The sequence below is a fragment of the Galeopterus variegatus genome, unplaced genomic scaffold, assembly GCF_000696425.1.
Source record: "Galeopterus variegatus unplaced genomic scaffold, G_variegatus-3.0.2 Scaffold10691, whole genome shotgun sequence".
Taxonomy (NCBI): Eukaryota; Metazoa; Chordata; class Mammalia; order Dermoptera; family Cynocephalidae; genus Galeopterus; species Galeopterus variegatus.
Genome location: NW_007736802.1, coordinates 375 through 16,874, shown reverse-complemented (window position 1 = coordinate 16,874; position 16,500 = coordinate 375). Strand labels below are relative to the sequence as shown.

The 16,500-nt window shown below is 33.4% G+C and overlaps 1 protein-coding gene across 1 annotated transcript in view; it reads right to left on the bottom strand.

Annotated features, from left to right (window-relative positions):
* Positions 1–14,098, bottom strand: part of GAS2 (growth arrest-specific 2) — a gene marked incomplete at its 3' end in the record, with an annotated part of 55,067 nt that extends 40,969 nt beyond the window's left edge. Inside the window, exons 1-2 of the mRNA XM_008594389.1 lie at positions 14,068–14,098; positions 6,431–6,552 (exon numbers count right to left, since the gene is read on the bottom strand). Coding sequence (XP_008592611.1) covers positions 6,431–6,552; positions 14,068–14,098 — 153 coding nt within the window. The remainder of the gene's footprint in view (positions 1–6,430; positions 6,553–14,067) is intronic.
* Positions 14,099–16,500: the final 2,402 nt, after the last annotated feature.

Here is a 16,500-nt window from a genome sequence, read left to right as displayed (position 1 = left end):
TGAAATAAGCTCCCTCATTTTAATGACAATGGAGATCCTCAGGGTGGCAGGAATCCATGGCGGCACTTAATATCCAGAGGCGAGGTGGATAAGGTGGCCAGAAAACAAAACAGGTCAATCAGATCTCATAGAATGATCTTTTTATATCTTTGTCCTGAATGTGTAATCGGCATGGATATTCTCAGAAACTGTCAGAATTTTTCTTACCTGACATGTAGAATAAATTCTTATGTGTTAAAAGCACCAAATAAAATATCCCACCTTTAAAAAAAAACAGAGATTCACACTACTATCAAAGACCTGAATATTGCAAGGCAAGTGATTTCTATTACATTTTCACTAAATTTAAGCCAATATGAAAGATCAATGGGACTTGGAGAACAGCAGGGAAATTATAATGAAGTACTAGCTTCCATCAGTATTGCTGTTGCAGATGTGGTCTTTTTGTTGAAATGTATCAATCAGTATCTTGGTACTTGGAATTCATTTACTGGTCTGTAAAATACAGTCTTCTTAATGCCAATAAATAGAACTCCAGAATCACTTTGCATACACTTGACAAAAACAACAGAACTCTTGTGCACCAACTCCAGCTCTGTGACATAACCTGCAAGAACCATGGATATTTCAATATCCCACATGACATCAAACTTCTCTACTATCTTATGTTATTTCACTGAGTAGATATTGGAGAGCATGAATAGTAGGCAAATTAGATAGCTTCATAAAATACAGGCAATTCCAGAGATAGAGGATAAATCCCATGAAAATCTAAGAAGGGGGCTCTGCTAAATAAATGAATTTCAGGGTCCAGTAAGAAGGGGTCAGTAGGCTTTCTTAGTAAAGGACACCATGCAAAGTTTCCTAGCTTGCTACTATTTGATGGAGACTGAATCTCTACCATGGGAAACTCAGTCTTCAACAAACAACGGTAGCAAGCTAAGAAGTTTTGTATGGTGTCCTTTAATAAGAAGTTCTCACCATGAAACATGAACTGTTTAACATGAATTTAGTGCCATATGATCTACTTGGCCATATTTTTTATTGTGCCCAGCACTACTTTATCATTGAAGAGACGTGCCATATATGGGATTAGCTCAATTAGGCCTAAAAATGCAGTTAAATTCCATTAGAAAATCATTCATTCCCTATTGTGCCTACTTTTCTCACTGCTGCTTTTTTTTCTCAATCTGCCCAAATAGCCCATATCAAGTCTCTGATGACCAGTTGATTATGGTTGAAAATAAAAAGTCAGGCTCCTCTACATATTATTCTTATTGTTTTATATGATATACCAACATGTATTGCCATGGCATTGATGCCTTGTAGGCATATCTCTCTAAGATGGTCTAGAACAGAAACACTCTTGATGAGAAAACATCAAGCAAGACATTTCATTGTCTTTCTTCTGGAGGTGAAACATTTGGCTAGGTGGTCAGGGACTTAGAAATGGTGACAATGGAAATTAATTTTATACTGAAAATTTGAATTTAGTATATTTATAAGGCTTGAAGATACTTGTTTATTTTTTACAAATTATGAGGAATTGGACTTTACCACTAACTTCTTAATCCTTTTTTCCTCAGTCCCAGGCAGCCATACACACAAAAAAATGTATTTATTTCCATGTCATTCTACCTATATTCCCTCCATTTCCTTATGATTTTCTCTCTGTTGGTTTAATGACTCCAGGTTAATCACAGGTGAAATTTCTTTTATTTTCTTTAAAAAGCAAAACAAAAACAAAAACCTTTTACCACTTCTACCATACTTTTTTGTCCTGTTAGAGATAGCAGCAGCAAACACGATTCTCTGGATTTCTCTGAATTCAATCTTGATAAGATGTTCTCTAAACAAAAAGTGCTATGGACTTTTTTGAAAGGAAAACTCTAATCTTTATATTTTATTTAATTCCCAGATGATACAACATCCTGAGGTACTGTTATCTTGCAGATCAGGGAACTAGGTTTTGATGGGTAAATGAATTATAGGCATTCTATCTGTCTAGGATGTTCTTTCTTCTGAACAAGGATTGGATTCTACATTTAGATAGCGAATGTTCAGTTCCTTCCTTAGAGTATAATGTAGCATTCTACTAGGTAACAGAACTTCTTTTTTTCCTCTTCTTCATGAGCCTCAAACCTGATCTAACCACCCAGGGCTCTTTGAAGTCAAAGGAAGCTCTGAACCCAGAGAAACTCTGATGTCCGAGGCAGAGACTCCCGAAATAAATGAGACAAATGGAAAGGAATGTTAAGAGAAAAAAGAGAGGTTAAACTCTTTGAATATCTTTCCCCATGTTGATGCCCCAGTGGTTGAGAGAGACTTGTATACAAATCAGCAAAATTGTAGCCGATAGAAAAAGAACAGAGTAAAAATACAATAAGATGGAGTTCCTACGGCTGAACTCTATGTGCACTAGGCAATGAAAGTTTATGCATAAATGCAACAATTATTCTGTCTTGACTGGAGATACCAACTTTGAGTCAGGCAACTAAGCGTCAAAAGGCATAAAACCTTGGACTTGTCATTTGGTTTTCTTACCCTAATAGTATATTGGAAAGATTATTTTTGTCCACATTTTTACCTTTAAAGATCTTCAGCCCATAAATATTAAGATTTATAGTTACAGTGAATTTATATTATGCTACATATAAAGTAGTTAAATCAAATTATACATTAAACTGCTGCACACTTGTCTCAAATGCTTCCATCCAACTACTGCCTAACTGAAATCTCTGCATTGCTCCCATAAGTGAGAAAATGGCCCACCCTGCAAAGGCTAAGATTAACTGTTTAGCACTAACACACATAGAAAAGCTATTTTTTAAAAATTTAACTACTAATGCCTGGAAAGAAATTATCCTATGAAGCACATAATTTATTTGCATTCAGAGGATTGTATCAAAAAAATTATATAAGAAAAGTATATAAAAAAGTCAAAGATTCATAACAAAAATATTAAATATGTAAATTGTATGATCTATTTATTAAAATTGGCTTTTAAATATTAACAACATTTAAATGAACAGACATACTTCACACACAGCAGGCATAACTTACTTGTTCAAATGTGTTTACACAGCTGTAAAATCTTCAGGTTAACTATTAATCAGGAAAAGCAAAAATATTACTATGAGAATGAGGCGATGGGATTTAAGATGTTAAAGAAAATTACAAAGGGTTTCTCATGATACCTCAAAAAATTACAAAGGGAACCCTTAGGATGGGATCAAGTTTTTTGTTGATTTTTTCAAAGTACTTTGTGTCAACATCTTCCATACATGGTTTCATTAATTCAGAGAAGTTATTTACCAACTCCTCTACCTTTACCGCCATCCATTGTTCCTAAATTTTAATATGCCAAGGTAGAAAATAATTCTACACACACACATGCACCAGCATATGAACTTAATATTATAACCCAATTGTTATTTATACCCAAGGGGGATTGAAAGCCTCCTTTTTTCTATGGGAAATATTCACTGTAATCCTAACTACCTGGGTTTGAGTAAACACTTTGTTTAAATTTAGATTTATATTTAACAATAACAAGATGTTGTACAATCTCATATAATATCTGTTTTTGTTTATATACAGAAAATGGATTGAAAACTATGAGTTTGATGAAAGAATATTTATAAACAATAATAGCCATGAAGATATTAACCATTTGGCTTTTCATCTTTTGAAAATTTTCTCATAAAATGTAAAAAATAAAAACTATCCATCTTTGCATTTCTCATATAGTAAGGCACATGCTATTTTTATTTAAGCTGCATATCACTGGAAATCAGTTGTGAAATACATAAACGCCACCAAGGACACAGAAGGCAATTCAGTCAAGAGCAATTGTGACAATTTCTAACTCAGATCCAATTTGAGTTTTTGATCATTGAATATGAGGACATAATAAATATTTTTAAACCTATACTTGTTCAATTAACACAGTTAATTTTTTTACTAAGATATATTTATCATAATCAGAATAATTTTTAGCTTTATATTCAATTAAACAAATGGTTTAGGGTCAAGGAAGTATTTCAAGTTTAATAAAATCTTGTTGCAGTTCTGCTCACATCGAAATGAAAATTTTCTTAGTTTCCTTTTATATTTTATAGTTTTATTATAAAAACTCTGTCATATTGAAATAAGTGTCTTAAGGGAGAACAGCTATCAAAATTCTCATTAATAAATATTCTCAAAATTATATACTATCATGGAGAGTTGTCTGCATGTTCACATGTAGCAGCTGTCATGCTAAATATGAACATTTACAAAGTACTTCTTTTCTTCTAGTTAATCTGAAATTCTCATCAGAGTCTCTTAAGTTTCTTTCATGTAGGGAAGGAAGATAATATTTCCCAAGAACATTTTTCTGTGAAATGCTCTATGGGAGGCATACATATGTAATTTTTAATCCTATTTTACATATAAAGAAACTAAGGCTCAGACATGTCAATTAATAAATAACAAAACTAGAACTCAAGCAAAATGTGCTCAGTATCAAAGCCTTTGAACTATAGGTTAATGATTTGGATCTGTCTTACATGTGAGTCTTATAATCACAATTCTATTTGGAGATCTTTGCTGCTATTTTAAAAAGCAAAGGCTTAAAAAATAAAACAAAACCAGAAAACTGTACACTGGCCTAACAGAGTTGTTTATTCTATGTTAGTGCAGAAGATTCAAGTGATCTTAACATTGAGGCATTTAGCATCTGTCCTCAATAATAAGCAATAAAAATACAGTTTTCAGAACCAATGTGCCATGTGAAAGTAATGCTTTCAAGAGTCTGGGCACACCACTTGTTTTTTCCCCTCTGTTAATTGCTTTACAGTAAACTTTTTATACAAATTATCCTCCTGTTAGGCATTATGTTTTTTCATCAGTAATCTGAAGCAGAGGCCAGTTACATTATAATAAAAACAACAGCAGGAGAATAATTGGTGTCCTAACATTAAGTTTAACATAAACCATTTTCTTAAACAGCCTCCTCATGTCTGTACTACCGATAGTGGGCCAAAATGAGAAAGCACTAGATTTGGAAAGAGGATGCTTGTGTCAAATTTTTGCTCAGTCACTTAGTAGCCAGGTGATCTTGCACAGAACACTGAGAATCTACATTAATCCAATGGAGGGGAGAAGTGGGGGGAAGAAGAACAAGTGGTTAACAAACTTTGGTACACATTAGAATCACCTGGGAGCTTTTTAAAAATTCCAGTGCCCAGTTTGTAGCTTATGGAGATTAAATCAGAATGTTCAAGCATGAGATCCTGGTCTCAGCATTTCCCCCCCGCCTCTTTTTTGTGACCCGTAAGGGGATTGCAACCCTTGGCTTGGTGTCGCCCGCACTGCGCTCAGCCAGTGAGCGCACCAGCCAGTCCTAAATAGGATCCGAACCTGCGGCGGGAGCACCGCTGCGATCCCAGCGCCGCACTCTCCTGAGTGAGCCACGGGGTCGGCCCCAGGTCTCAGCATTTTTTAAGGATGCTCAGGTGATTCTAGTGTTCAGCAGTTTGGGAGTCACTGTAATAATTACTATCTTCACAAAGTTCCTCTTAAGATTTTTTTTAAAAGCGTGTGTGTATGTATGTGCAGTGGGGGGAAGCTTTGTATATTATATAATACTTTACAGAGACAATTATAATATCCAAAAACTAAGTACAGTGCTGACACGCTGACACACACACACACACACACACACACACACACACACACACACACACACACACACACTTGTTCTTTTCTTCCAGAGTTGCAGAAACAGTTTAATAGATTTTTCTGTTTTATTTTAAGATATTTTCAATGTTATTTTAACCTTATTTTTTTCTTACCTCTTTTCAGTCTCTATTAAAAGTTAAGAAAAGTATCATCTATCTTGTTTTCTTCAAAAAATATCAAACACCATATTTTTATGTGCTTATAATAATTAGAAAAGTGTATTAAAACTAATGTGCAGAGAAGAATTCTGAGCAGTCAACAATAATTTTCCCAAGTTACTTAGTTCAATGCTACTACTTAATCAAAACAAACAAAAAATTATAGTCTAGATATTTCATTCCAATATTCTGACATAATATTTTTGAAAACAAAGATTTATTCAGTAATCTTTCTTGCCTATATTTTGTCCATTGCCTGATGACACAATTATTTCTCTGCTAAGTTTTTAATCAACACATCTGATTAAGCCAGTTTATGCACAGTAATCTTTAATACCATCATTTTCTGTAAACTTTTATTTAATTAGACTTACCAAAAGGATTATGTAATTTATATAATTAGAGTGCAAATAACATGTTTCCTAATTAAAAAGAATCCTCTGTTCTTTGTGATTAATGCAGACCTTTATGCGTTTATTCACAACAAATTCTCTAATTACACCCAATTCATGAGCTGCTACAAATGTATTTGCATTGAGATTTTTTACCTTTGTGGGCTTGTTAGCATCCATGCTCTCTTTGAATTTCTCTTGCATAGTTTCTGCAAGCTGACAGAGTAAGGCACCATTATCCAACTTCTCCATAAAAGTTTCTGCTGTAATCTCCTTCCCTGAAATAAGAAAAAGGGGCACTGTAAAAGCATAGTCATTCCCTAACATGAATGTCACTTTCACAGTAAATAACATATTTGACACAAGTTTTATCACTAAAATTTCTATTCTGGCTAAGTTATATACATGGGATAGGATCTTACCAAAATAATGGTTTCTTCAGAATTTTGTTTTCTTTTGGTTGTAAGGATCTTAACATTTTGTATCTTCACAATATAGTTCTAACTTCATAAAAGTTTTATGTCACATTAAAGGTGGCAAAATTATATCCTCGGTGAGAGTTCCACTATTTAGCAATCAGGGAGAATAAAATCCAACTAGTCAAAGAAACTCAAAGAACCAACTTTGCCAGTGATACAACTTGACCTCCAATGACTTCCTCAATTCTCATACTCAATGGTTCATTCAATAACTCTGGCCCTCAAAGAAGGATATAAAGCAGGACTGGTATTTTGTGTTAGGAATATGTCTGCTTACAAGAATCATATATCTCTTTAATTTAAATATATATATTTATATAATGTATAATATATATATATATTTAATTTAAAATAGATGGTATATAAAAAAAATCAACCATCACTGGTAACTTTAATAACATTGCCAATGCAAAAACAAACAAAAAACCCACATCTCTAAATAATATTGAACTGGTGTTCCTAAGGTAATACAGGTAAAATTAATGCAAATGATAAACTCTCTGTAAGAAAACACTCTCTTTTTAACCATTCCCCTTCCCACCACAGCCCTTGAATTGCTGAATTATTAGGTTCAGATCTCTGCATTTTTTTTTCCTGTCCTCATAACTATCTTCACAGCTTTAACTGCTGCCCTTATAAACATGATTAACAATTCCTCATCTTTGACAATTAATGGGATCCTAGTTATTTTTCTTCTTTCTTATACAGCCCCCAAAACATATTTTATTTGTAATAACTCTATTGAGATATTATTCACAAATCTTACAGTTCACCTGTTTAAATTGCATAATTCAATGGCTTTTAGTATAGAATTGTGCAATCACCATAATTTTAGAACATTTTTATTGTCCCCTCAGAAAAATCCTATACTCTTAAGCTGTGACACCTGATTCCTCCATCCCCCAACCCCCCACTAATTGCTTTCTTTACGCTCCCCCAAAACTCATCTTTCCTAAAGCTTTCTCCTTTTCCTGGTTCCTTATTTCTTTGTTTCAGAATATTTTATTTTCCTGTTTTAATTTCCTATAACTTATTAGTCACAAGTCCTGTAGATTCAGACTTCTTTCTGTTTCTCATCCATAATCTTAATAAAAATCTGATTTGATACCTTAACCTCTAACAACAAGAGCAATGGCTATTTCTTGTGTTGTCAACTTCTCTCTCCAATACATACAATACTCTCACTGATAAAATTAATATTGCTAAACATCACCCTCACTGGGCCATTCTTCACTCAGACACCTTTATTGCACAGTCCCTAATCTCCTCCTCTACCTACAATATGAAATCTATGCACTTTAACCCCATACACAAAGGCGCACTAGTACTCTTCTAACCCATCTTTCTAATCTAACATCCCTATCTCCTGCTCCATGGACCACATGCTGCCCTCACTGTTTCCTTAGCAGACCTTTCTGTTTCTGCTGCTATGCTTTTGTTCCTGGCATGGCCACTGCCTTCAGTGTCCTGCCTTCTACGTGAGTGACCAAGTTCTATCTTTCCTTTAATCACAGTTCCAGAAAGAAATTCTCCCAGTGCACCCTGATCTCTTTTCTGTATAGTCATACTCATGCATAGCACTCACTTTGGCACTGATCAAACATTTTCTCCTGTTACTAGTGACATGTTTTGTATAAAGCTCTTGTCTTCCTCAATACTCGATAGACTTCTTGAGGTATATTTTGTATTTTTATTTTTTGTATCTCCTACAGAGGTAAACATAATGTTATTCAAATAGTAGGCACCTATTAAATGTGTTCACTGAGCATGTGAAGTAACAAATGAATTAAAGTGCTGGAAAACTTTAAGAAAACTTTTGGTATTATTCTTGTGAAATGTAGTTAACAGCAAAAAAAAAAAAAAAAGTACTTTAAAGTTGTATACTGAGACTCTCATAGACTTGTCTTTTATTTTAAGAAAAATACATGTAGCTCAATTTCATGAGCACAAAATAAATATAACCCAACTGAAACAACAGAAACTATTTGTTTAAAGTTAAACTCACAGTATCTAATATATTTGGATTTCAAAAAACATCTGTTTAAAATGATTTTTTTTTCTGGTTTTGGGAGAGAAGGGTGGGTAAACTGGGAAAAAGAATTATTTTTATGTTCTTTTTTCCCTACTGGATAGTTCACATTTTAGTTCCCAGTGAGGATGATGACTTCTACAGGTGGCAAAACGTCAGTAGCTCTAATTACTCACCACAGAGGTAGCCTATGCGATGACTTCTACAGGTGGCAAAACGTCAGTAGCTCTAATTACTCACCACAGAGGTGAGAACTTTTATTTCAAAATTATATGCAGCTCAACTCAATTCAGAAATTAAAGTAGTAGTCTCAAGATACAAAAAAACCAGCATTACAGATTTTTACTGTGTTTTCACCACATTGGCCTGCATTGTCTAACAATAAAGTTACTGCAAACAGGTATAAAAATAAATATTAGAAATAGTTTAAAATTACTACTTTATTCAAATGTTTTTAAATTTTAAGATAAAGAAGGTAAACTTTAAATTGTTGAAGGAGTCCTTCATAAATTACTTTTAAGACTTTCTACATTCAAAAGAGATCTTTAGGTATTATTATTTCATTAAATTCTAAGGCAATTTAAAGATTCCATTCATAATTTGAAATTACAATATGATTACAATAAACTTAAAAGAACTTGTAAATTATAAAATGAAAAATGGCTTTCATTTTTAAAAAGTCCTTAGTAATTTACCAGAAGGTACCATTTCTACTTTTTATGTATTTTACCTGAAGATTTTTAGTTATCCTGCTTTTTATGAATACTTGAAGAAAGAATTTTACGTTGAACATCTGTATCTAATGAAAAATATATTAGGTGTCAGCTTTCAATTCTGTATATTTTATAGCTTAGAAAGGTGGGATTTTTTTTGGCTGAAACAGAGACTATTACATACTTTATAGCTGAAATGTACTGCCTCCGATGAAGAAAAACACAAGACTGAGAAGATTTTTTTTAAAAAATTTTCACATATAATGTATTTTCCACCCAATGATTAAGAATCATCAAATATACATTTAAAATGTACTATATAATTGTAATTAATCAGTTATAATCCTTACCCAGGATAATGTGTTATCTCACTCTTTATTGCATTAATATTACCAACAGAATTTTTTTTTTAAAGCAGAATATAAAACCAGTTGAATTTAACCATGACAAATCTATAGCAACAGGATTTGTGAAGAACTAATTACAATTTCTCAGGTCATACAGAGCTAAATATCTCTGTTAAACAGAATTGAATTTTCTTTAATCTGTGTAGCTGGTTGGACATATCAGATTATAAGTAACAGAAGCTGTGGGATTCTAGCACCAGAATACCATTTCATTCTGATCCTTTCCATGTTGTTAGTAAGGTTAGGGAAAGAAAGGGAAATTAAAAGGGATATAATTAAAATGTCTTGGAGTACCAACCCGCACTAGGTTGTAAAGACCTATTAGCATAAAGATTAATCTAACATATCCTACTCTAGAAGTAATATCTTTACTTCCTGAGTTCATAATTGTGAACTTTGATCTTTACATTTTCAACTCAGTCATGATTGACAGTTTGCCAGCAGACAAAGATCAAAGGGTTTGATTAAATATTGTGGTTAGTCACTTCTTAAAATACGTAATATTTTATAAATATTATAAGTATTCAAAATAAACATCTACCTGAAATCTTTTGTCAGGCAACTAAAATCAACACTCATGCTAATATAGTAAGTGTATTCCTCCCAGAAGTGTGCTTGCCATAATTTCCATAAAGATTAATAATCAGCCTACAAAGAATTTTAGACTGAAGCCACCTGGAAAAAAGAATCACTTTTATTTTCTATGTTGCTGAGAAAGAATGTTTTCTTTCCAATAAATTAGCAGTACTGAATTCCTAAAGATAGGACGATATCTAATAATAATCACCACAGAAAGCTCTCCAGGAAAAAAAAAAAAAAAAGAGCTTAAGAATGAAGATAGTGGGGCTGAGAAATGAACAGCAGTCTTACTTTGTAGATTGGGAAATGGCTGAGAATAACTTTAAGGCACGTTTTGGTATGTGGCTTGATGTACTGCAGAAGAAAACTTGTATATTTTTAATCTCTAATGGTGGTCTAGGTACTATTAAACTGAACTCCCATTCCCACTGCACCTCCCAATCCCAATATATTTCTCAAACTTGAGAACTCAAAGGAACTTGTTTGCTATCTTAACCCAAATAATTCAGTATTTTGAGACTGAAATTTGAAAATTGTGAGATAGGAAATGATTCATTATATCCAGAAACCAGCACCTGCTCCACACCAATTGATAAGTGTCTACCCTGCATTTATATCAGAAAAGACTAAACTGGTTCTGCTGGTAAAGTCAGCTAAAAAAATGAGTCATTAACTGCTCTGAAAGGTGTTAACTTGTGAACACAAACTTGATTCTTTGAACTTTTGAACCAGCACAAGATACCACCTTTTCTTAGGAATTTTTTATTGACTATACTAAGAATATGAGAACCCTGCAGAATTAGTATCTGGTAAAAGGGAATTAAGGAAAAACAAACAAAGTGACAAACAAGCTGTTCCAAACTCATTAGACAGCAGTTGATTGGACAGCAGTGATTCCAATAAATAGGCACTTAGTTTTCTAATGCTGAAATATGTTATTTTTAAGAAACCACTGAAAATTGGAAATGTTATATATTGGTCATATTAGGAAGAAAACAAATGAATTTTCTTTTATGTGCATGTCAAAAGGTCAGAGAAAGGGGAAATTGCCATAACATCAACTGTCACAATCCATTTTCTAAATATAAGTAAAATCTATTCAGTATAACTTGATTTGCAATATATCTTATGATTTACTCTAAGACCATGAATTTTCTTTTATGTGCATGTCAAAAGGTCAGAGAAAGGGGAAATTGCCATAACATCAATTGTCACAATCCATTTTCTAAATATAAGTAAAATCTATTCAGTATAACTTGATTTGCAATATATATTATGATTTACTCTAAGACTCTGCATATGACTGAACACATATGCCTACATCCTAATGATGTACAATCTTTAAGAGCAGAATCTATTTCTTTGATATTTAACAATTATAATTCTTTCCGAAAAATATACTCTCATGTGATTCACATAGTTTTATTAGACAAATACTAATTTAAGACTATGGTAAACCACCATTTTCAAATTATTAAAAAATACAAGTGAAATAAACAACTTAGATTAGTATATTCACTTCAAAGCCAAGCCAACAACAATCTTCAAACGTCCATTAACAAACATAAAATCAGTAGAATGTGCCTAATCTATTCGAATGATTGGTGGTTGCTATAATCTGGGATTGTTCATTTAATAACATGCTCTTTGCTCAATGACAATTAAGTTTTTCTTCAAGATGTATTTGTATAAGCATCTGATGTTCTAATATTTCCTAAGGACACAGCTAAACAACTAATGAGGAACAGCTGGCTCATGAGCAAAAATAACAAAACAGAAGGCCTAAAGTAAAGATGAAATGTGTATATTTAATGCATAACAGAGAACAATGGCCAAAGAATCTTTTTTATAAGGAAGTATAACAGGATTTCCATGACTCTTGCTGTCTCTCCAGAATGTTGGTCATAAAACTGCCCCATGGTGCCAGTTATTATTAGAAAACATACTGGGACTACAGAGAGTGTTTTCTGTAAGATCAGATAAACCCAAGGATATGCTAGTAATCAGCAAATATTACACAATGATCTTCTCATGAAACACACTGGTGTGCCACCCTCTAAACAAATCCCAACTGCTATTACCATTTATTCACCTTAACTAGTTAACTTATCACAAGATAGCTGGCATTTTATATTCTAATATATAAATTTTAGCTAGCCTAAAAATTTGCTATTGCTGCTTTAATTCTATGCATAAGAATCTAAAATGGTATTTATTATTGTCATTTGTTAAGTATATAGTACTTACATATGTGGCATGAATGTGAATATTGGCCTATGAACTAATAAAATCAGTTTGTTCTCTATCATACTTCTACCTGTTAAAAAATCTGAATATGAATTGGGTGTTCTTTAAGAAACTACATCTTCAGTTGCCATTTTATATGTAGGATCAGAAACATCTGAATTTAGAACATCATTAACACTCTTTTTGAAAAACATAAAAGGAAAACGTTACATTTTAGGCATGTATACTAGAAAGAAACAGAAAAATCTTTCCACAAGTAAGGTCCCATGTCACATTAGTGAAACTTAATTAAAAACTTTCATTTAGTATGTATATTTCCACCTCACCAAAGCACTCAAATACTTTATATGGAGATAAGATCAACTTTGAAACTACCTTCAAGACACCTCTAACTCTCAAGTAGATAAAAAGCAAGACTTGAAAGAGAGCTGAATAAAAATCTACAAATATTTCCGAGGTGATAAAATGGCAAGTAATAAATAACTTTAAATTTTAGTTTAATTGTTTTATTTCCTAAGTATGTGAATACTAATGTATCTATTATGTGTACGAAAGATATCTTCTAGCATAGCCATACCTTTATTCCTCCCCTCCTTATTATCACCATTCTAGTACATAATGTATTTTCCTACTTCCAGATATTTTGCCACTTTAAATAATTTCAAATTATTGATCTGCTTTCCAAATTACCATGAGGGTATTCACCTGAAGTCTATTATCTCCTTTACAAAGTAGGTGAGCTCAAGTCAAGGTGATACTTTACTGTATATGAAGATTCTTTTAGAATTCATTTTCTGAGAAAATTTTACAAACTGTCAGTTGCATTTATTCTACAAGTACTAACGTTAAAAAAGTCTTATTCTTCAACGAAAGGTCATTCATTTATGTAAATATTCTTATCCTCATTTATGCATATTGATGACCTCAAACTGCCCCAAACTGGGTCTCAAGAGATAGATTTCTTGGAAATTTAGACTTTTGGAGCTAGAAAGGATATTAGAGATCATCTACGCCTTCATTTTATGGTTGAGGACACTGAGCCCAGAAAAGATAGCTGAGTGACTTTGGGCAAGTTTCCTACTGAGTGGCAGAGCCAGATCCAGAAGCCAGGTCTCCTGACGCCCAGTTAGGAGCCAGGTCTCCTGACTTTTAATCCAGCGATCTTTCCATTACACACACTAACTCTCTATTCTTTGAGGCTGTCTTGGGCTGTTCACATCGATCAAGTTGCTTTGTAAATTCTCACATTCACTAAATAAAATGCCTTTGATGACAAGTCACAGGACACTGGAGTATGCCTGTATAATCCGGCTATCCTCTAATTAGACTTTTTTCCTACCTTGAACATCTAATGGCTCCTCATTGGTCATATTGTAAATTATGAGCTCCTTAATATGGTCTTCAAAGCAGTGTATGATCTAGCCCCAACAAGTCGCATAAAACTCTCTCTCCTCTTTCTGTGCTGTTGACACTAGCGTTTATTCAGTTTTTCCAAGGTATCAAACTCCTTTCTATCTTAGCACATGCCCTTCCCTCTCCTGGAGGCTCTTATCACATGCTTTGTCCAGCTAGCTATTAATCATTCTTCAGCTCTCAATTTAAATAGATGTCCCCTTAAAGAGGATTCCCTCAAGCCCTCTGATCCTCTGCCCTACCCCCACCTCCTCATTTTACATTCTAATTGCAACCTATATCTTTTAGTGTTTATAACAAGCCCAATCAATGAATTATATATTCAATTACTTATTTAGTGTGTTTCTTTGCTAATCTACTCCAAGCTTTGTAAGAATAGGTTTTATGTTTATTCTTAATCACAGCTCTATCCTCCAGTACCCAGCAGACACACAATAATCTGGAACACGATAATCATAATAGTTATTATTTACTGGTTGGTTATTACATGCCAGACCTTGTTCTAAAGGTGATGATCTCATCCAAAGCTCCAACAATCCTATAAAGTTGGTATTAGTATTGTACTTACTTTACAGACAATAAAACTAAGGCACCATGTGATAAGACACTTGCCCAGTATCACACAGTAAGTAGTGAAACTTTGATTTGAATTGAAGCATTCTTATTCTAGAGTCCATTTTTTTAACCAATACCTGATACGGCTGCACACTCAAATATTTGTTAAATAAATGAATGAGCTTATGCACAAAATGAACAGTTTCCCGGAACTATGCAAATGGAATAGCAATATATAGTGTTTACTATATGCCAACCACTACCCTAAGTACTACACATATTTTGATCATTTACCTACAGCAACCCTACAAGGTAGTACTATTGTTACCACTGTATGGCTGAAAAAAACAAGGGCCAGAAAAGTTAAGTAACTTGCCCAAGGTCACACTACTAGTAAGCGGCAGAGCTGGGGTTCAAACACAGGCGGTGTGTTTCCACAGCCTGTGCTCTTAATTTCTATCCTACACTGCCACACTGTGAAGATAGACAACTCAACGTAAATTATCAATACAACAGTCATTGGTGAACCCCAAAAAGACTAAAGAAAGGAAATCTATTTGTTTAGGCTAAAATAACTCCCTCTATTTGATGGAGATAAAAGTTCCTTCTTTGCATGGATAAATTACTAAAAGTTGGTAGTCTCTTTCTTCTGGTGGATACAGCTCCACAGAAGGGTGAAGGTTTGCTGTGGAGTGTCTCCTGCATTTCTGACCTCATTGCCCTTTGGTTGAGCATTCTTAGGAAAGGTACAATTTTCATATCCATACTCAGTAGCCTTGTTTAGACTAGAAAGAGTTGCCAAAATTTGTGCACACGGTAAAGAAAAAAACCCAAACATCTAACCCTGGGATACAGACTACAAAATAAATAAATAAACAAGAAGCCAAGCAAAAATCCATGGTGAGCAAGAAAAACCCTGTTAAGATGTGCTAAAACCTTGCTTAACTTTCAGATAGACAGGGTGCTTCTCATTAAGCACTTCAGTTTCATCAGCTAAAAGGTGAGTTTCAGTAGCCTTGTTTAGACTAGAAAGAGTTGCCAAAATTTGTGCACACGGTAAAGAAAAAAAACCCAAACATCTAACCCTGGGATACAGACTACAAAATAAATAAATAAAAAAGAAGCCAAGCAAAAATCCATGGTGAGCAAGAAAAACCCTGTTAAGATGTGCTAAAACTTTGCTTAACTTTCAGATAGACAGGGTGCTTCTCATTAAGCACTTCAGTTTCATCAGCTAAAAGGTGAGTTTAACAACACTTACCTTGAAGAATTCTCTAAATAATAAAATACTGTTGATGAAATCCCCTCTGTAAATGGTAAGGTACCATACAAATTCTATGTTTATTCAATATTCAAATCTTATACCATATAAACTCTATAAGAATCCTTTCCTCAGATCTTAAAATCAATTTTATTCTCTGTGAAAAATTATTAGTGGAAATAGTATTGCTGTATATGATAATCCTTTAAATGTATGATTCCATTTTGCAGATGGTTGAAGTTTTAGTCCATGAATATGGAAGCACAATAGAAATAAATGAAGCAGCTTTAGCATGAGGTAGCATTTTTCTCAATAACCATATTGTTAGACCAGTACTTAAAAACAAAGTGGGTTGAAAAGATAAATTTTAGCACAAGGCTAGAGACCCTAGTCAGCTCATTTGGACAGAGGATAGATATTTTTATTCCTGAGTTTGGGTATTCAGCAGTTTTAGAAGGTGTTTTACAAAAGTAGGGCACAGAAATCCAGTTTTAGAAGGCAGATTTCACAGACTGTGGCCTGTGAACAATGTCAAAAGAATAG